The sequence below is a fragment of the Anopheles moucheti genome, chromosome 3, assembly GCF_943734755.1.
Source record: "Anopheles moucheti chromosome 3, idAnoMoucSN_F20_07, whole genome shotgun sequence".
In the NCBI taxonomy this organism is placed as follows: Eukaryota; Metazoa; Arthropoda; class Insecta; order Diptera; family Culicidae; genus Anopheles; species Anopheles moucheti.
The window spans coordinates 8,551,056-8,576,472 of record NC_069141.1 but is presented as its reverse complement, the minus strand read 5'-3'; the positions used below and the strand labels follow the sequence as shown (position 1 = coordinate 8,576,472).

The window sequence follows — 25,417 nt, the reverse complement described above, 5'->3', positions numbered from 1 at the left end:
CCAGTTTTTTCACTGCTCAGAGCCATAATTCTTGTTCGGTACAAGTGCTTATATTTTTTTAAGGAGTTCCACAAACCATTATCACAAAAAGAAACTGTCGTTTGACTGTGTTCTTGATCCGTTGACTCGGGTGGATGAATAAAACAACCACAAACACGTTTTAGTCATTAATATTTAATTAACCCACATGATATTTTGTGAGCGTGTATGTGTGTGTGTCTACTTTTGGTGGAGTTTTGTTTGGATCGTGAGCCAACAAAGACGCTGGTGATATCATCACCCACGAACCGAATGCTCCGAATAGTTGGAAGTTTTGTTTCTCGATTCTGCATAAATTGCTATGCGTGAACCACCTGTAAATGATGTGAAATTCACCGATGAGCTTATCTGATTGCATTACCCTGCAAGAAGTTGCAAATTTTCAAGGTGTGTATAGCGGACGTTTTGAAGTTTTTAAGCTTAAGACTTTCAGCTTTGCAAAAAGAACTGCCTACCACCCTCTGAACGCGTCGAAGCGCATCATCGTGACAGTGACGATGTGTTTGTTGCCAGCCCTGAAGGTTAATGGCGTGCGAGGGATGCCATTTCTTTACTCGTTTTGCGTCTTGCCGGGTGCGCGCTCGGTGTGACGATGGCGCAAATGATGATGACAAGCATTGATGAACTCGACGATGGCCGATTAGGGTAGCGAGAGAGGCAGCAAGTGCAAAGTTGAAGTTTTGGTGTCTGCGTATGGGCACACATCCGGTGTCCCCAGGGTTTTCAACTGGAGAATGTGTGCGGAATAAATTCAAATGATTTGCAATGGGGAATGAAGAAGATATGCTTGTGCTTGTAGTGAATGTTTTGCACGGAGTCATTCATACGAAAACTTGGAAGGAGTCATTTATATCATCAGTCGACTCTTGAAATATTTGTAAATTTCGAAAGATTCATACGTGAATATCAGTTGCACTTAAGTTAAGTTTTCTCAGTACAAAAATTCTTATTTCTGCAGTTATTTATTTACTTATCCGACGTTACAATCGCATCGCGATCTTGGCTTGCTGCAGAAGCCCTTCTACTCGTTCACGGTCGAGCTTTGTCGTCTGCCGATTCATCAACTCGACCTATCTGGCGGACGCATTAACGCCATCACTCTATATCAATTTGGGCCTACCATGCCTCCTCTGTCTTAACAGAACTTCACGGAGTGGGTTGTCTGGTGTTAGTCTCATTACGTCACTAACCAACCGGATCCTGGCGAGTAAGGAACGCGACTCGAAGAGAGTTTCGTAAGTTTTGAACAAAGTTTAAGTCTCTGAGGTATATGTGAGTACTGGGACTATATAAGTTCCATATGCAGTTCTTCTGAAGTCTCCATTTCTGCAGTTAAAATCATTATAAAAATGCGTAAAGTCGTGATTCTTAAATGAATCTACCAAAATTTCCAAAAATTGAGGATTCAGAATAGAGATCCAGATTACAGATTTCAGAGTTCAATTGGTTTTTAGATTCATTAAGATTCAAGAAAGTTAGAGTAGTTTGAGTAAATAGAATTGACTTTATTACAGAATTGCAAAAAAGCTTCACCGAATGTTTTTCTACAGTAATAGAATAATGATCGATTGGTTGGGCAGTAATCAACCGATCAAACCACACAAGAAAAACGAATCTTGCCGAAGTGCTGGAAAATTGTATTAATCGAAAGGAAAAGTGCATCTATACTACTGCGCCTGGCGATTAACGGAAAGTGTGTCCGTACAGTGACTTTTTATTTGGGCACGCCCGCTTCCATGCGCGCTGTGTTCGTTGAACCCACCCAGCAGCATAACCTAGCTGCTGAACATTTTTGACGTATTTTTGCTTCTTTCTCTGTGCTTCCCTTTGCTTGCTACCACCTGTTTCGATTGCTTACTCCCACGAGGCAGCACTCCCGACTCAGCTGATCTTCGAGAGCACCGGCGCATACCTTGTTACTTTCGATTTCGAAATTATTATTTGTTTTGTTGCACATACACACCCCTCCACCTTCTGGGATGCCCCGGACCACACCATGGGTGTGTGTGTGTGGTCGGATGGAATTACTTTTCCACTTCCCTCCCATGTCTGTGCCTATCCCCGTTAGGTTTTGATTTTCTTTTTATCTTCACACACCCCCATCTGGCCGGGGGGCGGTGAAGTAAAAGTGCAAAGAAAGATCGATGATGGTCTTAAATAGCTCGATCGGATGAATCTATCAGCGGTGTGTAGAGCGGGTTGAAAAGACTACCGGCGGTTGAAAATGTTTGCCAAAAAGGAATGAAAATCGGTAGCGGATAATGATGATGATGATCTGCTCGTTGTCGGATAATTATATCACGATGCCGATATGTTTCTGTACAAACACAGCGAACACCACTATCGTACGTATCTGTAGGCCAAGATCAGCTGTATTTTTCAATATATGTGTGTGTGTTTGTTTTTTATTTATTTTTGTTGGTTTTTTATCTTGCTTTAACCGTTGAGCCTTCCAAACATTGGCTGTTGGAATATTTGCAAAGGAAATTGGTTAAAAAAAGATGAGCTGCATGATGAGGAAAGTTCCGCCGGAGAAATAGTTTTCGCTTTTTAAGAGCTTTTTCGTTCACTTTCGTAGGTTTCGATGGTAAATTGTGTATCGACCGGCAAGGCAACGCGAGAAAAGGATGATGGTGCACGGGAAAAGGTGCATCTTGTAAACACACGCTTCAACACAGCTACGGATTTGGGTTGATCGAATTCGCGTCTCTTTGACCATGATTGTTTGCCGCTTTTAGCCATCAACAGTGGTTCAGTTTCCTTCATGGCAGACTGATCAGAAGGAAAGAAGTAGGACATTTCATCAGCCGCAAATGTTAATCCGCAATATCAGATCGGAAAAGCGCGAAAGCTTATATGTTGCGTGGTTAATGGTGTGGAAAATTGCATGCTTGTTTTTCTTCCTATGAAGACGCTTGTAGGCTCTAAACTTTTATTTGTATGGTTTTTTTCTATTTCATTTTCAGGTAAGAGAAACTGTCAACAGTTTGGTGATGGTTGCAACCAACAACCCGTAACGCCCAGGGTGTGTGAAACTCGCGTCACTCGGAGACGAAAGAAGGTATTTGGCTGTGTCAACGAGACGAGATCGTAACCAACTGGAAATAGTTTGTCTTTATTCAAAGCTGCGTTTATGAGGATATTTAGCTTAGATATTAGGAGGAAAATTAAATTAAGATAAATGCCGAGTTCTCGCAAATTCTGGATCTTTTTCATCAAAATGAATTATTTTTCTTTCCAAAAAAATAGAGCTGAAACTTCTTTGAAAGTCCTTTTGACCTTCCAGATCCAAATGAGACTCTATATACCACCTTGTATTAGACCGATTTCGGAAAGACGAGTCTCGCTTTAAGCTGTTTTTCTCCAGCAGTAGGACTAGTATCTAATACATCTTCCGCTACAGCTATACCTGTGGTTTTGTGTATGTTACTGTAATTTTTTGGTATAATCAATAGAAATTTGTATTCAAGAAACACAACTTCACCAATCAAGGCCTTCGCCACCTGTCCAACCATCGCTAAATGATAAGATTAGTTGTGCACGATAAAGTTGATGTGTAGGTGCTGATGTTGATGATATCCATCGCTTTGAGTGATGATCGTTGATGAGGTAATCGTTTAGCTAGCACACGTTGCCGAGCAATCACTTACCATCCACAGTCCCCGGGTGATCGTAAGCGCGAGGATGCAACTTGTTTTTGTTATCTTCGCAAAGCACGCTAGCGCACGGTACTAAGCCGCCACGGTGGATGGATTTATAAATGTTTGTCATTTCGTTTTGCAACATTTAACCGCACGGAATGACTATTGCAACTGACCGTGGCACTCAGGCTGCCCTCAATCTTATCGCCACCGGTAAAAGGCCGCGCACAATGGTGGTAGGGTTTTGCTGTGTTGCGATATCTGTTCCATCCCTTTAACGCTTGCTGTTGTTTCTTCTCCCGTGTCCGATGTCGTGTGCGATAGAGTTGCCTATTAATTGCTATTTCCTGTCCCAATGATTTGGCTTGTGCGCGATCGAACCGAATAGAAGTATACAACGGGGCGTTCTCCAACTCGGCAACTATCGTACAACTATAAAACGTAGAGTGTTCGGGGACTTTTGTATTTGTTTATCGTGCTCAATAAATAGATAAATGGTTAGTGTTTTAGATTGTTTTGCAGCATACGTTTTTGCTTTTTGGGCTATCCCGATTACACAATTTCTCAAAGACATACTGACACGAAGTGTGTGTGTGTATATCGCCAGAACACGACGCAGTGCACGACATAAAGTTTATCGTTGACGCTGATTGATACGACACTTCCCTTTGATCGCTGTATCTAACGTTGGGCATTGGAGGCGAATCCTAACACCCAATTGTTGGCCTTATCAGCCTATTGATAAAGTATGACGCGTCTGTAACGCCTTCATCGCCTGCTCTTAAACCACGTGCAAGCAACATAGGTACGCAATCAAACAAAAATGACGTGATGTAGAAGGTATTTAGCTGTTATTTTTAGAGCAAACTTCCACGGATTTTGGATTTTTATGGCGATCGCGATACAGCGATCGCATTGCATAGAATAAAGTGGGAGTGATTTTCACTAAGTGGTTATGTATATCGTCCACACTGTACAGCGCCAGGCCAAGTCGTTTTTACTCCACATACTTTGACCGAATTTGTGCCGTTTTTGCATAACAAAAACCCAAACAGTGCTGTGGTAAACAGTTCACCCTCGACGAAAAGTTCTACACGGTTTGCGTCTGTTTCCAAACCATAACAGACTACCCCACCCGGGCAGGCTGGAGCTCTTCATGTCGGCAATTGTTTGGGAAGGGTGGAAAACGTACACAGCAACAACACAACAACGCACGAAACCGTGAATTGCATTTCCGCCTTTGATAGACCTTCGTTGGCGAAACTTCCAACAGAACACTACAACAGTCATCATGTGGAATGTGAAAATGGCGCAATAATAATGAAATATCAGTCACCTCCGTGATGTGTGAGTGTAAATCAATAACCTCCACGGATAGTGTGCTGTGTCTGCCTTTATTTGAGTTCCTCTTCCGGTATCGGTTGATGGTGCGTATCGGATAGATTTCTGTTTTGATATTCTACATGAGAAACGTACGCAAGAGTTGGACGAATGGAGTGTTTTATGTGCAGCTCTAAGAATTGGGTCACTCGGAAACGAACCAAAGTTTCTATGAAAGGGCCCGTCCTATAACAATCGTTACATTCTACATGGATACATTCCACATCAGATTAACTTTTTTTTTGTGTCATTCTCATGCCAAAAGGGGAATGTTGTTTTTCTCCATGCTTGTTCTGTGTTTAGCAGCGTACACGGCAATGGAGAGAAACTGTGAAAAGGCGCATAATTATTCAATTCTCTCGTTCTTTCTACATGGATATGGAATTTGATATCAAGGAATGCCGAAGATTTGCGGTTTTCACGCCCAATTCCTGCGTGCTTCTTGCTGTTAATCTCGCCGCAGACACTGTGGACCAATGTAGAGCGGTTGGACGATTATTGTGAGGATGCTGGCGCCATTAAGAATTTTAACGAATCTTTGTCAAAATATAAATGAAACAGTCTTTTCACATTGGATAAGAGTGGAATATTCATCGTTTCTTGTGTAGTAATTTGTTATTATGTGAGTTTTATTCTTGGAATGGTTGATTTTAATTGGAGCAGAAAGATATTTCAAGATTTAATGCGCTGGAATACAACATCTTTGGGAAGCTGCACTTAACTATGTTCATCTAAGGCTCTGAAAAATGTAATAAACCATCGATAAAAGAAACACCGAGACGTCCGAAAAATAGCGCTCGCTCTTTTCATTGTGCTTTTTAAGGGCAAACCCTGGTTTATAGGGATGTCTGAAGTTTTCGTACAGACATTGTGCACAGACCCCGCCGCCGTACATGAGATGTTGGTGCAAAGTTGTCAGACACGGCTCAGACCCTTTCGTTGCACGGTTTTTTTTTTAAATAGCTTCCCGCTGTGAAATGCTGATTTGTGTGAATGAAACATAAAAATAAAATTGTTACACCGTCTGGACATATAGCGCGAACGGCGAAAGGATGTAGCGCAGGGCAGGTCTGTTCCAACTTTAGCCGCGATTGCCTGCCGTAAAAAAGTATCCGACCAACAAAATCCTTCTGCCGGTGGAGCTGTGGCAGTGTGGCGAAACAAATGATTCCTTGTCCTGCGGGAACTGAGCTCATTTTCTCCCGCGATGGGAATGCTCTTGGAAACTGTCCAGAAAGTGACCGAAATGCCCCGAGGCGATTTTGGTGAATAAAAGGGGCTTTGGTTTGGTTGAACCGGGGTAATGGCAAGTAAGGGAGGGTTGTGTCCGGCGTGCGTACACTTTGTGACGAATTAAAGCAGCAAATTTGCTCCAAGCCTTTCATGGCGTCCCGTCGAGTAATTACTGTTATTTTATTTGGGATGTATTTTTTGTAACGGATATAAAGAGGATGGAATGTAGCGCGATGGTAGCGTCTTCTTAATGAAGCGCCTAAAGAAAAAGGAATCTCATTCTTGGCTGTGCCCTGTATTAGTTGGAGGGTTGTTAAATAAACAGATACGTTGATACTTACAAATGTTCGTCTTGTAGATGGATCTCTTTAGTTACTGCATGCGGTTACACAGAGTAACCTTAGTGGCGCTACAGTGATAGGCGCACGTGTGCAATAACTGCACTCGAGATGTGTTTGCACATGTGTCTTGCGTTTTGTTATCATTTCGATAGGTAGGGGTATAGACAAGCATAAAGGTAATAATACACCGTGAAATTTATTCTTGATGCCGCATCATTACAGGGAAGACAATGCAATATCTTGTGTTTTAGAGATCTCCTCCATAAACAACACGAATTCAGTGAATGAAAAGAAAAACACACTCCACGATCACGTCCGTCAAGGTTAAGGTGAAAAGATCTAAGAGGAGAAATAAACTTCAACCCACCGCGTGTGTTCGCTCGTGCAGAAAACGTGCGCCCGAAACCGGACGTCTGCGTACTCCTCCGTACACCGGCACGTATCGAAGATCAAGTTGAAGATCAGGTGTATCAAGGAGAGGAGGAGGCTTTCATTCGCCCAGACACGCACTGCCAATTTACCAACGAATAGGATCGTGGATTGGTGTTTGAACTTTCAATCAGGCAGAGAGAGGGAGTCGCGTCGTAGATGATGGCGGCGGGCGTTGATCGCACGGATCGTCAATTTCCGAGGGCAAGTTTGCCATCTTTCGCCCGTGATCTTCGATCGCGTCGTGCGTGTATGTGTGCATGGAGGAGAGATTTTACAGCTGCAACTTTCGTGCTGCGAAGTGTTTTTTTTTTTCTTTCGCTTTATCGGAGACGGGTTATCGACTTCAGATCGCGGTCCGCCGGTGTGGCTCGGTCGGTCGAAGAAAGATGATGCTATCTTTGCCGGTGACCGTGCGGTCACTGCCGTCGGTCAAGCGAACCGGTCCCGCTAAACGGTCGCTAAACTGAAGGCAAATCTATGCGTAAATTATAATAATTTTTGCAAACAGTATCGTGAACGTTTAGAGTGACATTCTTCGCTGATGCTCGGTGTGGATGCAGTGGGAACAGAGCATGTTGTTCGGTGAAGGAAGCAACTTTCTCCTAGCAAAGTTGTAACTAAGGAAGTGTCCCGCGATTAGTGTATAAGCAGGAGAGGGACCTTGTGCCACTTCCCGGTTGGGATTTTCCTCGTTAACCTATGGTCTAAAGCGTTGGAGTGAGAGTTGGTGATAAAATTCGGAAACGTATCGACGTATCCCAAAAGAGCCCCTTCGTTCGCCCCATTCCGAAATTCCAAATTCCTGACATCGTTGGCGGTCGGAACAATCTTTGTAGAAATGAACGGGCCATCTTAAAGCTTGATTCAATGATGGGCCCAATGGCCTGGTGTGTCGCATAAGGTGTGTCTGATGCGTTGAACGGTCCCCACCATGACATCTTCTGTGTCTCGCACCGAATGAATTTACCGTTTGACTATAAATGGTGTCTTATGGAGATGATAGGATGATTTGGAAGCTTAGATTCAAACCGATTTCCCCATAATCGCAACAATAAATCTTTGGTGGGAGAAATGTATGTCTAGTAGTAGTTTACTATCGTTGCTTTGTTAAATATATTAACAGTAAACGCGGTTACTCCTAGCATTTACCGGAGGTCAATTAATGTTTCCACATGATTGATAGCTTTCGAGCGGATGCAAAGCATTTACCGCGATCAGTGTAATCTTCAGTGTAATTATTCACCTGCGTTAGGAAGTTGTCCTAGGAAAGGTACGATAAGGTAATTGTTGACGCCACTAACTCCATTAGCCTAGTCTCCTGCATGCTTGAGGGTAAAAAGTTTATTAAATTGTTGCGTGACGATAGACACCGATATTGTGTAATTAAAAGCATGTCATTGAATATACAATCCTCACGACTTCCTACAAATTTTGATAAGAACCACAGTTCAAATGTCGTTTAACATGAAATCCGTGCATCTAACGGGTGCTGCTGGAACACATCTTCAGACAAATATGTACGTGAACTCCACAGCGGATGCTGGCTTTTGCCGCATGTGTGAATGCCTCGTAAGAGAGGAAGATGAAATGAACACATTCGCCTGCCACGACGCCACACAACGCGGACACACGCGGCGAGAACTGCTGATGATGCCCTGCGTTGTTGCAGCGGTCAACCTGTTCCGTGTGTTGTGCTCCGGTTGATCAATCCCCCTTTCCGGAACCGGTTATGAAACGGGCTGAACGAAAAGGAAGGAACCAACCAGTGTGATGTGTCGGTTCGGGTGCGGTCCGGTGCTTTTTTTCTGTTTTCGGTGTCCAGTGCCACAGAACCGCGGCTCGGCAGGGGCTCATTGGTCTGCGTGTCGTTTTCGTATGTTTCCGGAGGTTGGGATTTGGTACGTGTGGTACGTGTGATGCTATCCCTCGGTGTGTTGTGAATCGGAAAAAAAACATGCCAGCTGGTGCCCTTTCGAAGTGATAGAACTCTGATTACTGCTCCCAAAAAACTGATCTCTTCAATGTGCGATAAAATTTGACGTTTTTTTTCTCAACAGGAACTTTGATGAGAATAAATTATTCTCTAACCCAAAATGGCAATATTATCTCAGAGTTTCTAAGATAATGCAATTTCATGCGTAATCCACGTTATCGAAGCTCACGAGGTGTAATGCTGCGCATGAATATGCTTTACAACACCAAAAATCAATTTCTTCCCACATACGATCAAAATACGACAACTAACCCGCCCTGGTCGTGCCGCTCGAACGGGTTCTTCTCAAACGCACTTTTGACATGGGCGGACTCATGGGTGTCTTCCTAAAATGGTGTGCGAGCCAAATTTAGGATACTCGGGCCGGTGATGTGTGCTATCTGACACAAGCGTACGCCTTCGATTTTACATTCCACTGTGAACATTTTTATGATCACTTCATATGGGCGAAGAGAGGCCTCAATGTTGCTTCACTTTGTAAGCTTTGCTGTGGTTGTTTTTATATTTGCGTCCGTATAAGACGTTTTGTTTTTTTTTGACAATTTAAAAGTAGCTTGTGTTATATTTATGTTACTGTTTCTAACGAATGGACCATTTTTGTTTGCCATTTAAGAACAGAGTTTGCGTTCCTTCGACCAGCAGACATAATTAAATTGAAGGAAACACCCCATACGTAATTGAGTGCAGACAGTTGGCAACTCAATCGATGCAATACCTTTTTAAAAGTGTTACCAGAGCTTTAGGGAAACCTTTAGAATGGCTGGGCATGTATGTCTGTTTATAGCATGGAAAACTTGCCGGTGCATCCAGTTCAGTCTTACACTTTTCAAATTCTAACTAAAAGATATTGATTTGCAAATTGCACTACTTTGTCTAACGCACGTAAAGTGTATGTTATAAGTTTAAACATTTTTAAAATAATTTCTCATTTTCTCTAACAGCCAACAGCCGACAGTCACCTATTTTAAAAGAGCACCCAATTAAACCCCTGAAACTCCGCGCACCAAACAGTTGCAGTTTTGTGCAGCAGTCTTGTTTTGTCGTTTGAACAACTGATTTCCTTTGATTCTCCCTTTCGGCGGGTTGTCGAGCAAACGGAGCGGAACGTTTCGGATGGAAAGCGGCCACTGCCGAAAGGTAGTGCTTTTTTATGACACTTATATCCGATCACTATGTCTCTGCGGAGTTACACGTGAGTTCTTCCACGATATGCCCATTGCTACAGAGGGTAGCCGGCACTGTACGGAGTGAGACAAAGGGAGAGGACAATAAAAAACACACCCAACCTAAGGGCAGGTGTAATATGAACGGTCATTGTCGATGGCGTGCGGATTAGCTTTCATATCACTGTGCTGTGATGTACAATATAGCGTAATTTATGGGATATTAGGAAAATATTTTCTGTATTATGTTTATAGCGTTTTGAATATAATAAATTTGAATCATGTTATTAAATTATGCTACAGTTAGGGGGTCTCCCCACCCCTATTTCACAGCCTTTCGCTAGTTAAGTTGATAATATAGATCCATCTCCGCTACACGATTGATGAGTCATGAACCCAGTGTGCTATTCGGTAGTGTGAAAATTGATCTATTGTTTCACGCCACCAGCAGTATGGGCTTTGAGAATAAATTTGAATCACTTTTTATGGTGCGAATTTATAGGCCAATGCAGCTTTGCGTCACGTTCGATGTTACGACTTCGTAGACATCATGGAAATGAAGTTGCTGTTAAGTTCTAGGTTCCCCGAGTACATAGAGCGCAGAGTGGAGGATAATGGGTTCGAACTATGAATTGAATTATAGCGATGGTAGAATGTAGAAATAAACATGTCCATATTGCATATTCAACTGCAGGTTACTCAAGCACAGTCATATCTTCCTCCGTAATTCCATCATTCTCGTTCATACATTCATACTGCGCATCGTTCGATCAACAAGTTATTGTTTTATTAAAATAAGTTTTTTTCACTCTTCTTTCCAGATTATTTCCATGCACAGTAAGGCCAGATACGAGTCGGCGAAAGGTTTACTGAAGCTGTTAAAGTTGTCCGACACGATGCTGTTACTGAGCAGATGAGGTAAGCGGAAATTAATTACCAACATTCTCTGGAGATTAAATGCGAAACGACAAATTCACGAACCAATTCGTGAAAAAGATTTAATCGTATTCGAAAATATCATAAGTAAATGTTGGAATGTCCGTAATTGTCGAAACCCGTACAGGCCGTCAATGAAAAGGTACAATCAATCTTTTTGTTGCCGTACCGTACTAACTAGCGACAAAAAAGCATGAATGAATTTGAGTGACAGGCGGACTAGCAAACACGCCATTACACCATCACGGTTGGCAACATTTCCCTGCTGTGGCTGTATCGGAATTGAAAGGAATAGGCGTGTGAGGGAACACACAGCTTTTGAGATGAGGTGCGAATAAAACCGGTACGCCGGATATTAGGGACGACGTGTACATCGATGATGTGCAAGGAAAGGTAATTTACCTTGAAAAAAGGTAAACGGTTCTTCTACAACTCCAACTACCCGGTTGTCACCAAAACCCTAGACCGTGTAGGTCTCCCTAGTGGTGAGGATCGTCTATAGACGAGAGATACTTCAACGGCAGCAATAGTGTCTATCACAACCTAATGCCAAGAAATAGTCCCGTTTATCGGAAGCAGTAGCGGCTGTTCATAGCACAAACGTGAGAATTGCAAACATCACACGAAGATGACATAATGTTCTGCTACACGTTGGAAGAAAGCTTCCTCCCGCAGATGATGGCTATTGGGTTGTATGTAGCGCAATGAGCATCGAATGATAAACTCCCACGCGAATGGCAGGATTTCATAGCGCGAAGCACATGATTGACACTAAGCGCAATGTTGTTGAACAAGGGCAGACATGAAGGGAAATGTTTTGGTATGCATGATAAACAGGTGTAGTTGCATTGCTTTGAAAATTTGAAGTGTGTCTGAGCATGACACGCTGAGAGGGGCATTTGTGAGTTTTTGATGGCAGTGAGTTGTTTCGTTTAAACATGTTCCGAACTGAAAACAAACCTAGCTCAAGAAATTAAACTTTTCAGTGGATATTGAAATATGAATGAAGAATGCCGTTGAAGCATCTTGTACGGTGTCGTCTATGTCTTCTCCTCGCTTTCTATCTTATATATCTCCTGAAGAATGTCAAATGCTTTGAGCGGATTTTCACTGCAGTTCCGGTGCTTTCTGGTGGAAGCAGAAACTTCCGGTGTCGTACGGCACGGTTTCCATTTCCACACGCAACACCGCCCGAAAGCTTCGCGCGTTTTAAATTCCTTTCTCTTCTCATAACTGTTCAATTAGAAATGGGGAGACCTCTATCTAACAAATGAGTAGCCCGTGATCCGTGTCTGTAGCCGGAAGGTAGAGGTGTCGTTTTACGACGGTATCGGCTCGATTCAATTTGATTAGGTAGATTCGAGAGATCACAGGGAGGGGGGGAAGAGATGGAAACAGCAAAAGCGGTAGCATGCATCACGCGACCGATCGCGCGCACATTGGCGTAAAATAGCTGACCGTAAAACATTAATGAAAGAGCGGTCTCGCAGTGTCGAAAGGGTGAAAAGCAAAACTTCCTTCTGTGCCCTTTTACCAACGGGAATATTAGAGGTTCCTCTTGTGTGTGTGTGTGCATGGGGGGGATGCACGCGCGTGTATAAGCCCAGCCCAACTTTATGGTCTTTCATTGGACTTCCGATTAATGTTTTGAGCCGCAAGGAAATGTTCGGAAAATCGATACATGGGAACTGGAGCATCGATAAAATTCTACGTCTATCGTATGATGAGGATAGTATTTGCACGCCCTTTTCATCAATCATAATTTAATAAATGCAATATTAGAGGGTGTGCAGTTCTAGTTCCAGGTCGATTCAATGCTGTTTTTGTTTTGTTTAAAATTATAATATAGTAACTAGGTCAGGATCAAATATGTTGAATTTCCGGGCTGCGTATAGAACATGATGATGATTAATGATGAATCGAGTCACAAAGGATTCTACCATTTTTTTTCAAAAGTAAATGAAGAGTCCGTGAATAAAAGCGGGCTAAATCTTTCACATAATATAAATAAAACATATAATTGTTTACGAAAACTAATATGTGGTTTATCTCTTTCTATTTCCAGAAACAAACGTTGCTCTGAAACTGCAGCAGAACTTACATCCTGCAAGGCCAGATGTATATTATTCTAGAATAACGTGACCCCCCGTGTACATCGTCTGAATTTACTCCAAAGTCAGTTCTAGTGTCGTCAGTTGTGAAAATACACAACACTGCACCCCACGGCGTTCAATTGATCGTTCGAGCGGGGGACTGGCATTTGCACAGACCGGGACAGTTTAAAAAGGCCATCGTGATCGTACTACCGGGTACGATCGGACACAATTGTGGTTGATTGTGGGGCCGCCATTCGTTATTGTCGCTCATTTACCGTTTGGGTCGAACCATTAGAAGCAGAACGTGTGCTGCGGGGTTTCTGTCCCACTGATACACAGAACGTTTGGCAGATTCTGCGGCAAAGTGCAAAAAAGTTAGAAGAAGCGGAAAATAAATACACAACACTGAAAAAATGTCACATCACAGCGACGATCAGCTGCTGCAGGCCGGCAGTGATTCTTTTTGGGAGCTGAACAATTACAAACGCACCACCAAGCGGATAGAGGACGGTTACAAGTGAGTAGCGTAAATGGTGACTTGAGTCGCAATCGCAATCATGCCGAATTCGCTGATTAATGTTATTATTTTTTTTCCATTGTGTAGATTGTGTACGGAGCTGCAAACTTTGATTCAGGAGCGTGCCGAAATTGAAAAAGCATATGCCAAAAATTTGAAAGCATGGTCAAAGAAATGGGGCGAATTGATTGAGAAAGGTGAGTTATTGTTTTAGCCAAGGGTATGCGACGTCATAATGCAAAACAAATTCTTAAAAGTTGAAACCATCGAAGATCGTGATAGAAGATGAACCATTCCAATTGGTTTTGATAAGGCAACGAAAAGGGAAATTGCAAAGTGCATTCGAGCGAAGTGGGATATTACAAATTATAAGCCACACGCTAATGTATCAAATGCTCTCATCGTGCTACCACCATGAATCGTGCAACGGTGCGCTACTTAGTATGACCTTCAGCTTTTTTAAGTGATACCACCACCATGCCGCCGAGCGATATGCATGTGAAGGTTATAATTTTCTTGCTTGATTTTTCTAGGGCCCGCGTCCCATCTTTCCCTGGTGCGCCGTGCACATTAGTTGCCGGTAGAGCGAGAGTTCGATGGGGTGACATAATAGCAGAATAACGCTTCGACCATGAAATCATCCGATGGGGAATGATGATCTGGGTTGATGCACTTGTGCGGTGTGAAACGTGCCGTCTGTTTGGTTGAGTATTGAGAGATTTATGAGTATTGCACTAATCAAGTTGACATAGTACAATACATCTTTTTAGTTCTTCTGAATATAAGCACATCATTGGCCGTGATCGTTGAGTTGCGAAATCATTTTCCCGGCTTGCAAAAGCAGTCAAATTTTCATCACGGAAATCGAACTGAAATCAATGGGATGCTTTGTAAAGATTGAGCATCGAAGGTCAATAGAAATACAGCTTCTGACATAGTAGCTCACCGCTGTCTCGGTGAAGTGGAATTAATTTGTTAGCATTTAAAAATAGCTACTCGGGTTTGTGCGTGTTCATCCGTACCCGTACACGATTCTGCTCCAACCGTTCGTATCTCCATGTTCGGCATCGCGGTAAGAAAAGTGTCTTAATATATCATTTCCCACACACTTGACGGAGTTCGCCTGCCGCCGTTTTTCCATGTGCTCTGAGTTACACCCTTATTGCCGGGACGGAGCGCACATGCGAGACTTGTAAATCGGATGTGTGATGAAGCGAAAAATTACGGACAAATGATACCACCGGCAGCAAATAGCTGATCTGTCTGGACTTCTGATAATGGAAGGCTGTGGAAGTATTGCTTGGGATGGAAGATGATTCAATTCTGCCCCATTAGCAATCATTCGTTTGGCTGGTACGTTGGAAATATTACGTTATGTGTCGTAACATAGGTCGTGCGTTTCGCTTATGTCACATCATTACGATGTTCACTGAATGAGAAGTGTTATTAATGTAGTTTTCTTTTAAATTCATGAAATGTTACGATGGTTGATGAATACTCAGTAATCTTTGTGGAATCACTCACCTATTCCGGAAGTATCAAAGTCAACCTAACAGTATTGATTTTTCAATTAGACCACCGAATACGACATTAATTTCTCATACCCTTCAGTTGACGGGGTAAAAGTTGTTTTCGCCTTATTGCATTCTATTTTATTTCTTCTCGTGGCCTTACGTTCAATCAGACCCGCACGAAACGAAACACGTCCTTAATTGAGTTACGAGGGTCAAAGGGGACGAATGTGAAGAATATCGATGGTAGCGTACTGTATACGGATTTCCTCCTGCCATTAGCGTGTCTTGACGAAGGTGATTGTATATAGGAAAAGGATAAACTATTAAGTGACGCTATATTATTGTGAGTTTAATATTTCACATCTAACTTTCATGTTTTTTATGTAATCGTTCACAGGACCGGAGTATGGTACGACAGAAGCGGCCTGGAAGGGAATGCTCACGGAGGCAGAACGTTTGTCCGACCTGCATCTTAAGATTAAGGCAAGCCTTTGTACCGATGTAACACTTCAGATTAAAGAATGGCAAAAGGATAGCTATCACAAGGTATGAATCGAGCGTCGTGTATTCTATAAAACCTTGTAAACATTGGTTATTTAATAATGTATTTTTATATACCTCTCGCAACAGTCGATGATGCAAATTAAGGAGCGCAAAGAAATGGAAGATCAATTCAAGCGAGCACAGAAACCATGGGCCAAATTGCTAGGCAGTGCGGAAAAAGCGAAAGCAGATTATCACGCGGCATGCAAAATGGAAAAATCCGCCACCAATCAGGAACGAAATGCCTCCAGCGATTCTTCGATGTCAAATGATCAGGTGGGTTACGATGAACAAATTATGAAGCTAAAAACGATTATGCAATATGCGCAAAAGTAACGTATTTTATTTCTTTTTGTTGTAGCTAAAAAAGATGCAAGAAAGAGTACAGAAGCTTAAGGACGACGTAGCCAAGAGCCGCGATCGATACGAACAAACGCTTAACGAGATCAAAGAGTACAATCCCGTGTATATTGAAAGCATGACGAACGTTTTCCGAAAGTGCCAAGAAATGGAGGAAACTCGGTTGTGTTTCTTCAAGAATGTACTGTTCTCGATACATAAATGTTTGAACATTTCCGAAGATCCGAGTTTGCCGCAAATCTACAAAGAATTCCACCATACGATCAACAACGCCGACCACCAGAAGGATCTGAAGTGGTGGTCTAATAATCACGGCGTCAACATGGGTATGAGCTGGCCAACGTTCGTGGTAAGTGCACGGCCACAGCGTCCAGCGAATGGAATGTTTAGGGAATGTCAAATGACAGTGGACATTGTTGCAGTGTTTTTCTGTGTTACGATATTCTGCCGTTTCCTACAAGCTGGGCTTGGTCATTTTTTATTAACCTCATGTCTATTGTGACCCTCTTTCCTTCTAACATGGATGCTTTTTCTAGCGCATGCTGTTTCATGTTTAGAAAACCATATAATGAATTATTACGTTTTAAAAAATTGCAAACATTCAACTTACTTTATTCAGCAGGAAGTTAAAAGCATTACTAACGTATAGCATTATCACGTATAGCAGATAACAACTATACAATAATTTTCTGACGATCTTCCTGTATTAATCCTTAAACTTTTCATCGACAATTTCTTTCAGTACGATTATTATATTATTTGTTTTTGTGTGAGCTTATTTTCTTTCTTAATTGTTTACTGTATCCTTATTGTTAATCACAAATGCTGTAACGCGGAATTGGGCAAAGAATAATAGAGCTTTACTGTAGCTGCCTTGCTACTGATGCGCGCGCCTCCATCCTTATGGAGGCTGGATATTCTGTTTGTGGGCTAATAGTGGATCTTTCTTGTGCGGAGTGAAGTGCCATTACTAATCGAACTTAAAATTGTCTATCGCATTGCTTTTCCTTTTCCCAGGGCGCATTTCCTATCCCTAATTTAAATATAATCCTGTTATGAATGTATTTGAGCTATTAGAGATGCGCACCTTTTACCAATGTTGTAAAAGGCAGATCAAGTTTTTTTTGCGCCATCCATATGTTTCTTTCTTTATACTTTTCTTTTGTCGTTTTTCACTTATTAATTGTAATTTCGTTTTCTTTTTTACTTTTCCCTCCTCCTTATACTCTTTCCGACTGGAATTCAAATTCAAACATCCCAAATTGTCACAATGATCCTTAAACCGTACCGAACCAAATGCTGCCAAAATCCAAAATCCACATACAAACACACATTCCGGTTCCTCATAAAATAATCATTCATCTGTTGTGCGATCGTGCGCATTGCTATGTGTGTATGTGTGTTTTATGCTCCGCTCCGACGCCATTAACGAACGGAACACAATCCTGCTCTCATGCGTGCGCGCGCGCGCCCTGCTCCAGGAGTACACGGAAGAGTTCCGCGACATTGCGAAGGGCATCAAATCCAAAGAAGCTTTACCCGCAGCGCCGATCACGCTCATTCATCAGCGACCCGTGGCCGAAGATTTGCATGTAATTTTTGTTTAATTTTCTTGTTTTATTTATTGCTTTCCTTATTTTTCCTCACGTACACACCTACACGTTTTAGGTTTTAAGGCAAAAGAGGAAAGTTCACTGTTGTGTTTTAGGATTAGAGTTTCGAGTGTGTGTTTTGCTCTAGTTATACATTACATTATGTGTTGTTTGAAGTTATTGTTTCGAATGGTTTTGTCGTCTATTATTATTGTTTGATTTTTCATTTGTCTAATGGTTTTTTGAACGTTTGCACCTTACTGTTTGAGCGAAATTCAATCTTTATTCCCACTTTTGCTTGGCCTCGGTTTGTAACCGGTAAATCATATAGAGTTAGTTTGTAGTGCATTTTATTTATATTATTTCATTGCTGCTTTTGATTTGCTCAAAACATAAATAGATACTATTTGATTGTTCGGTATTGGATCTAGGGTAAAGACGGTTAAACACGAAAAAATATTTAACCAATAGCTTTTGAGTGATAAACTTTAGTTGTGCTTAGAAGGCTCAATTGAAAATCATACAAACACGGTTAATTAAACAAACCAAGTAGAAATTGTAGAGTAAAAGCATATTAGGATAAAGAAGTCTTAGTTTCTTCGGCCTAAAAAACTTACTCTTGATGCAGTAGATTTGCGTTTAAGTAACCTTTACTGTAGAAACCTGGAGGTTTTTACTGTAGAAAAAAGTAAGACGATTATTATTGATAAGAATATCGTTTCGCTTTCTTTTCTGCGAAACTAAACTTTGCGTAACAGGAATATCCGCCACCACCGCCAGCTAACAACAATCGGCTACTTGGAGGTGGCAATCGGAACAGTACGGCCCTTAGTATTACCAATTCGACTGGCAACAATCGCACCACCTCGACACCGAATAATGATTCACCCAAATCGGAAACGGCTTCAACGAAAAATGAACCAGCCACTACACCTTCCCGAACATCGCCAGGGCGCGCTGCCCCACCCGGAGGAGCGGTCGTTACGTAAGTTTTGCGATTCCCATAATGGCTGAGGCAATGCAAATGATTCATTGGGTTCGTTCTTCTTTCTAGCAATGGTAACTCTGGAACGAATGGTAAAGCGAACGATAGCAATCCTTTCGAAGAGGAAGAAGAATGGGATGAGGGTGATGGTAACGATAATCTGCTGGTGGACAATGGTGAACCTGGCGTACCGGTGAAGGCACTTTACGACTACGAAGGCGCGGAAAGTGATGAGCTCACGTTCAAACAGGGTATGTGGCGCTTGTGGAAGATCCTTATTCGTCAAAGGACGCTTACAAATGATCCTTGCGCTTTTGCTTGTATTCGTAGGTGATTTATTCGAAAAGCTAGAAGACGAAGATGAACAAGGCTGGTGTAAAGGACGAAAGGACGGGCGAGTAGGACTGTACCCAGCCAACTACGTGGAAGTGGTAGCGACGTAAGCGTTCGAGGGGTAACTTTTACAGGAAGTGGGAAAACGTCAAAAGGGTAAAACCTTCCATTCGAAGGCAGTTAATGATGTACAACGGTTAACGTATGATAAGTGCACGTAGTCAAACTGACGTACAAGCTGCTGCAATGTCGGATTTTACAGGGTTTTACACTTTAGTTCAGACTGGCAGCACACATTTTTTGACACGCCGCACTCGATTTCTTGTCGCGAGCGCACATTTTTGATTGCAAGCACCGGATTTTTGATCGGGAGCATTTAATTTCAACAGCCAGACGCTTGAAAGCTTTTCGGCCGCATGTTTATAACCCCCCTTGTGAAAGATTGGTTTGAGTTTGTAGCATTTGTTTATATGCAATATTGTTTGTTTTTTTAGTTACTTGATAAGTTTTGGTGCAAAATATGTTTAAAAAATTGTGAAAAGGTTTAAAAAACATGTATTGGATAACGTATTTGAAGAATTATGCCCGAATCGCTCTAATTCTATGTATGCAACAGATTTATTTAAATGTGCAGCAGTGGATCCTTGGAGATAAACCTATGTCCATAGGATTGGTTCAAAATTGTGCTAACCGACAGAATGGCGGCAGATTTCTAATCTTCTCTTGAGCTATTCACGGACATCGGTGTAATCATTTTGCGTAAAACTTATATATTCCCACGTAATACTGCTGCTGCTAACAATAGTGTTGTGTGTCATTAGACAGGTACGTAATTGTTCGTCCGAAATTCTCCAACTCACCCACGATCTTGTTTACAGGTATCACACAGGTATCACAACGTGTTACACATTAGGAACACATTTAGAACTACGCATTTCAAAAAGGTACTGTATATTTTATCCTTGCAATACAACAAGGAGATAATTCTGTTCATGATAATCCTACAGCAAATTTGGATACATCAGAGGCTGTACCTCGACGCCGTAACAACACTACATCTGACGAAGATCGAAACCGTGTTGTTACAGCGTACAAAAATGGTGCATCCGGCAAAGATATTGCAGAAATGCTAAACATCAATCGAGGATTTAATAAAGTTTATTGAGCTTATAACACCATTAAATATTAAGAAATGCATAGCTTGAAATCGTATTAATTTTCTTTAGGTTCATTGTGTGCTTCCAATTAATTTGTTTGCGTAGCTCTAAATGTGTTCCTAATGTGTAACACGTTGTGATACCTGTGTGATACCTGTAAACAAGATCGTGGGTGAGCTAGAGAATTTCGGACGAACAATTACGTACCTGTCTAATGACACACAACACTATTGTTAGCAGCAGCAGTATTACGTGGGAATATATAAGTTTTACGCAAAATGATTACACCGATGTCCGTGAATAGCTCAAGAGAAGATTAGAAGTCTGCCGCCATTCTGTCGGTTAGCACAATTTTGAACCAATCCTATGGACATAGGTTTATCTCCAAGGATCCACTGCTGCACATTTAAATAAATCTGTTGCATACATAGAATTAGAGCGATTCGGGCATAATTCTTCAAATACGTTATCCAATACATGTTTTTTAAACCTTTTCACAATTTTTTAAACATATTTTGCACCAAAACTTATCAAGTAACTAAAAAAACAAACAATATTGCATATAAACAAATGCTACAAACTCAAACCAATCTTTCACAAGGGGGGTTATAAACATGCGGCCGAAAAGCTTTCAAGCGTCTGGCTGTTGAAATTAAATGCTCCCGATCAAAAATCCGGTGCTTGCAATCAAAAATGTGCGCTCGCGACAAGAAATCGAGTGCGGCGTGTCAAAAAATGTGTGCTGCCAGTCTGAACTAAAGTGTAAAACCCTGTATTTGATTACATTTTGGGTAGTGAACGAAAAAGTAAAACTAAAATACGATAGCAGCCCAACATCACATTTACAACGGCGTGGAGCAAACAGGCACGTGGTTACAATCTTTAAAGTTGATAGAACGGGCAAACCCTCTCAAGTAGCGAGTGTGACTTCGACGTGTGTTTGATTTGCTTTCAATCGACGGGTAGTTTTGAAGCAACGCGCCATCGTTCTCTGGAACCAACTAGCTTAAAAGGATAAGGATCCTCAGAGACCAATAATACATCAAAAGGACCTATTATGCAACTTTGGCCAAAAAAGCAGGAACTATTTTTGTCGGTTTGGAAAGTGTCGATAGTTCCATCGGGTTTTAGGGTCACATATGAGGGTAGAGAAAAAGAGAGCAGAATAGAGCCATAGAAAGCCCCGGTTGAAGGTGTTTACATTCGTACACTTAATATACGTAGGTTTTTGCTCATGGAATCCAGCGCTATTCATAGAGTGCCGCTGTAGCTCCTTTGGCATGTATTGTTAATCGTAGGAAAAGCGTAGTGTGTTTTTGCAAAGTCCCCAGTCATGGTACACATCATGATTGTTCTGTTATTTACGTACACACTTTATCGTTTGTATGTCAGTAAAGGATTTGAAGCGTTTTTTTTTTAATTATTATTATTCCTTTCCTGGTTGGATCCATTTCTCGTTAGAATGTACAGTTTTTGATGTTAGTATTCATATAAACTACATGGTATAAAACACACACATGAAACGAAAGTGGTGCAGTTGTGTTTTTGCCATTATGAACTTGCCTTTCGCACGAGTGTAAAGGTATTTTTTGACGTACGTTTTTGGAAGATTCTCCGATTGTCCCGGATAAGGGAATCGAATCTGGGCCCTTTTTTCATCACGTCCCCGCTGAAGTGAAGAATCGTTTATCCGAGTTTAGTCACCTCTACGCCTTTTGTTTTGCGTTCTATCGGTTGTTCCGTTTTATAGTACTATATATATATATACGGTTTTTAATAAAGGAAGCTAGATATAAGTAGAAATTGAAGCAATTCTAAGCATGGAAGGTCTGCATTTAGCAAAAGAATCGAACGATTACTTTTTTATTACAAACTTGGTGTTAAATTGTCCTGTCTAAAACAAAACAATGAGTAAATCATTCAAATCGACCGAGTCGCCTCTGGGAATTTAATAGATTTTGGTAGTTTCGCCAGTTTTGCTGGGTCAGCGACAGCTCAATGTAGAGAACAATCAATCTATGCCGACGACCGTATGAAATGTCGAGCATCATGTATAATTCCGACATGTTTTTACTGTACTGTAGAAAATATTCGAAGCTACAATTTTTTGTTTTATGAAACATACGTATACTATTTACCACCCCCCCTAAAATGTACCGTGTAAAACACGATCTCAAAGTGTTTTAAAATCAAATAGAAAATATCGTTTAAAGTAACAATTTCCCACCTTTTGCTGCAATATGTATGTAGATATATACCACATGATACGAACTCTACTGATCATTTGTTTCTCAGTCCCAGACTTTACGAATGCAAAAACTTGGAAAGAAGGTTTTTTTGCTTGTGAAATGCAACTCATTATAAAGGAATAGGTTAACAAAACCCCCCGGATGTTTGTTGTGATTTATTTGTTCATTTTCTACTGTACAGTTTTTAAGGGCAAAACATAGTTTTGTTGCTCATTTTGTATGCTAAACCACATTTAGGCTGTTTTGAGTACAAGCTGAGTTGAAGATGAAGCCTTTTGCAACAAGTAAAATGGAAATAGTCGAGGTATGAGATCAGGAAATTGGAGCGAAAAACGAGAAAAAAATAAATGCATTAGTAGTAACAGTTGAAGTAGTGTGATAGTGAACAGTAAAAAAGGATAACACACTATGGTACCGGTTGAAATGTAAAGTATGAAAGGATGGATGAAATGTAAGCAAAAGAACATGTTGTGTATTATATTAAGTTTGAGGAAATATATATAAAGAAGTAAAAACGACCGAGTGGCCGCAGTAGCCTAATGATAGTGTTAATTCGCATGAACTTGGACGAAGCGATCTACACATCTGGGCTAGGACCATAGCATATCACACACTCGCAAGTATCTAGCAAGAAGGTACACTTAACAGTCATAGTAGGCATTTGTATCTCTTTGTACGAGTCAGAATAGAGAAACCCAATCATTCAGCGGTGGTGTTCCATAACTACTTCGGAATTATGGATAAGGTGTTCCATCAAACGGACGAAACGTTTTACGAAACACAGTACAACAAAGGGTTTTCGAGCCATCGCTTGCCAGGCGAGCCGAATTCAAGGCCAGCTTCAACAAGAGATGAAGGATTGCAAATGAAGCAGATACTCGAGACCGAACGTACGAAATCAAAGGAACAGCAGCATCGTGAACATTGGCAACAGTTGCACCGCAGCCAGACCGATTCGGTCGGGAAACAGAAATTTCTTCACACGGTTGATTCGCTAAAGTCGGTAAAGGATTTAACACACGGTGCGAAAAGTAAGGTAGAAAACAACTTTTCCAAAATACTGTTCCCGGGATACGATGCAGATAGTAAAGCTGGTGCTGCACGACAGGGAATGACTCAAATCGATGATATAGGGGATGCAAGAAAGATTGCTGTAACACACGGGAGACGAACGTACAGTGATAGAAGTGGAGATTGCTTGTGGAAAATTTTTAACTATGAACCGTCATCCTCGCCCTGTTTAACAGCCAACAAAGGGCGTAGAAAGAATGTAACAAATTTACCAGCCGCCGGAAAAGCGTTAGAAAGATGTCCTTCTGCTCCGTGTCGCAGGTATGATATGATTACGCAGGAGGCAGAACAGCAGGACACTCCGGCAATCAACAAAGCACTACAATATTTGAACAAGTTGCGGTCAATTCTTTCCCGCTCCGGGGCAGTTCAAAGCACTCGAAAAGAGTTGCAGCAAAGCGTACTTGAAGGGTCGAAGCAGAATTGTGATTGGAACAGTGTGTTGCTAAAGTACATTGGGATGACCGGTACGCTGGATTACCAACTTTTGCAGCCACTACTTCAAAAGCTCAACATTAACACAGAAAGCTATGAGGGCTTCACAAAGTTTCTAGATATGTTGGATAGTGAAATTTCACTGACCCGGTTCGAACTTGGGAAACACATGCAACAGCAACTGCAGCAATCGTTTTCCGACCCGAAGAACACGCAGTAACAATTTCGGATTGAGAATGAAGCTTTCAACACAATTACAAATTGATTTTATCGTCCAGCGCTTTGAGCTCGCTAAAAAATATTTTACTAAATACTCAAATCACTCGTACAGATTTATAAACAACACATAATAAAAACTCACAAAACATCGCTGCAGTCAGTCAAAAATTAAATGCGCCGAAGCATGGAAGCTAATTGCATGTCTTTGGGTAGAAGCGTTACCCGGTCTCGGTGAAGCGTACAGCGATACGCATCCTCGAACAGCTGTACCAAGTATATTTCCGACGCCTCATGCAAACAGAGCAACATGTCCGGAGTGACCCGTAGCGACCGGTTGCCATACTCGGCCAAGATCTCCCGAATCACGCGCGCAAAAGACATCTTTGGAATCAGATTATGTACCGTGCTTTGGAGGTGTATCATGTCCTTCAGCATCTTCAGTTGGCGGGGTGCTGTCTGTTTCCGGCTGTGCGGTTGCTTAGAACTGGTCGGTTGGGGTTCATTCCTGGTTGCATTGCTGGTGCTTGTGGATGCATGGCGTGGCGAACTGCGTCTCGAGCTGGAGGCAGTTGTAGAAGCAGTTTCCTCGTGATCAGTGTTGGGCTCGGTGGGCATACTGGCGAGCCGATGAGCTGATGCTGCAACGTTGGTCCGTTTCGGGCTGTAGTGTTTATTCGGGCTAGAGTGTTTGTGCGACGGCAGGAAGGAAAAGTTCGGTCGCGATTGGGTTGTATTGTTGCGGAAGGATTCATTTTCACTATTGCTGAGGGAATCGTCCGATTCTGCGCCCATTACATTGCGAAGCTCATCCGTTGTTCGGAGTGAGCGGTATTCGTCCTTTCGATCATTCCTTTTTACTTCTTGCGACAATGTATATGATGGGGTTTTCTCTCTGGCTGGTAGTTTTCCTGCCTTCGCTTCTTTGGTGGTCTTTTTTCTTGGCGCCATCGTACAATAACAACGTTAATATTCTTTACTCCTAATATTCGGACAAACGCCACAAACAAGCCAAGTATGGCCGCCAAAACCGATTGTCGGTATTCAAATACCGGTTTTCAAATCGCGGATGTAAATACCAACTGCTGTCCGTAGAAGAAGCATCAGTTGTCAACAAAGATATTTCACGATGATACGTACGAGCAGAATCACTAGAAATTTTCACTAGCTAATAACTGTTGGATCTTAGAA

General features: G+C 41.8%; 2 protein-coding genes across 4 annotated transcripts in view; one reads left to right on the top strand and one right to left on the bottom strand.

Annotated features, from left to right (window-relative positions):
- Nucleotides 1–19,351, top strand: part of LOC128303244 (protein kinase C and casein kinase substrate in neurons protein 1) — a 33,053-nt gene extending 13,702 nt beyond the window's left edge. For 2 of the 3 annotated variants that reach the window (XM_053040132.1, XM_053040131.1), the window contains exons 3-12: nt 11,044–11,140; nt 13,224–13,771; nt 13,859–13,968; nt 15,683–15,831; nt 15,916–16,104; nt 16,190–16,537; nt 17,670–17,780; nt 18,539–18,765; nt 18,835–19,016; nt 19,096–19,351. In XM_053040132.1, the coding sequence (XP_052896092.1) occupies nt 13,668–13,771; nt 13,859–13,968; nt 15,683–15,831; nt 15,916–16,104; nt 16,190–16,537; nt 17,670–17,780; nt 18,539–18,765; nt 18,835–19,016; nt 19,096–19,208 (1,533 nt within the window). In that variant the 5' untranslated portion in view covers nt 11,044–11,140; nt 13,224–13,667 and the 3' untranslated portion in view covers nt 19,209–19,351. The remainder of the gene's footprint in view (nt 1–11,043; nt 11,141–13,223; nt 13,772–13,858; nt 13,969–15,682; nt 15,832–15,915; nt 16,105–16,189; nt 16,538–17,669; nt 17,781–18,538; nt 18,766–18,834; nt 19,017–19,095) is intronic. The other variant, XM_053040134.1, reaches the window with a different exon arrangement.
- Nucleotides 19,352–24,278: 4,927 nt separating this feature from the next.
- LOC128303255 (uncharacterized) lies at nt 24,279–25,251 on the bottom strand. Its single transcript, XM_053040149.1, has one exon. The coding sequence runs from the start codon at nt 25,175–25,177 to the stop codon at nt 24,398–24,400; it is 780 nt and encodes a 259-aa protein (XP_052896109.1). The 5' UTR covers nt 25,178–25,251; the 3' UTR covers nt 24,279–24,397.
- Between the last annotated feature and the right edge of the window lie 166 nt (nt 25,252–25,417).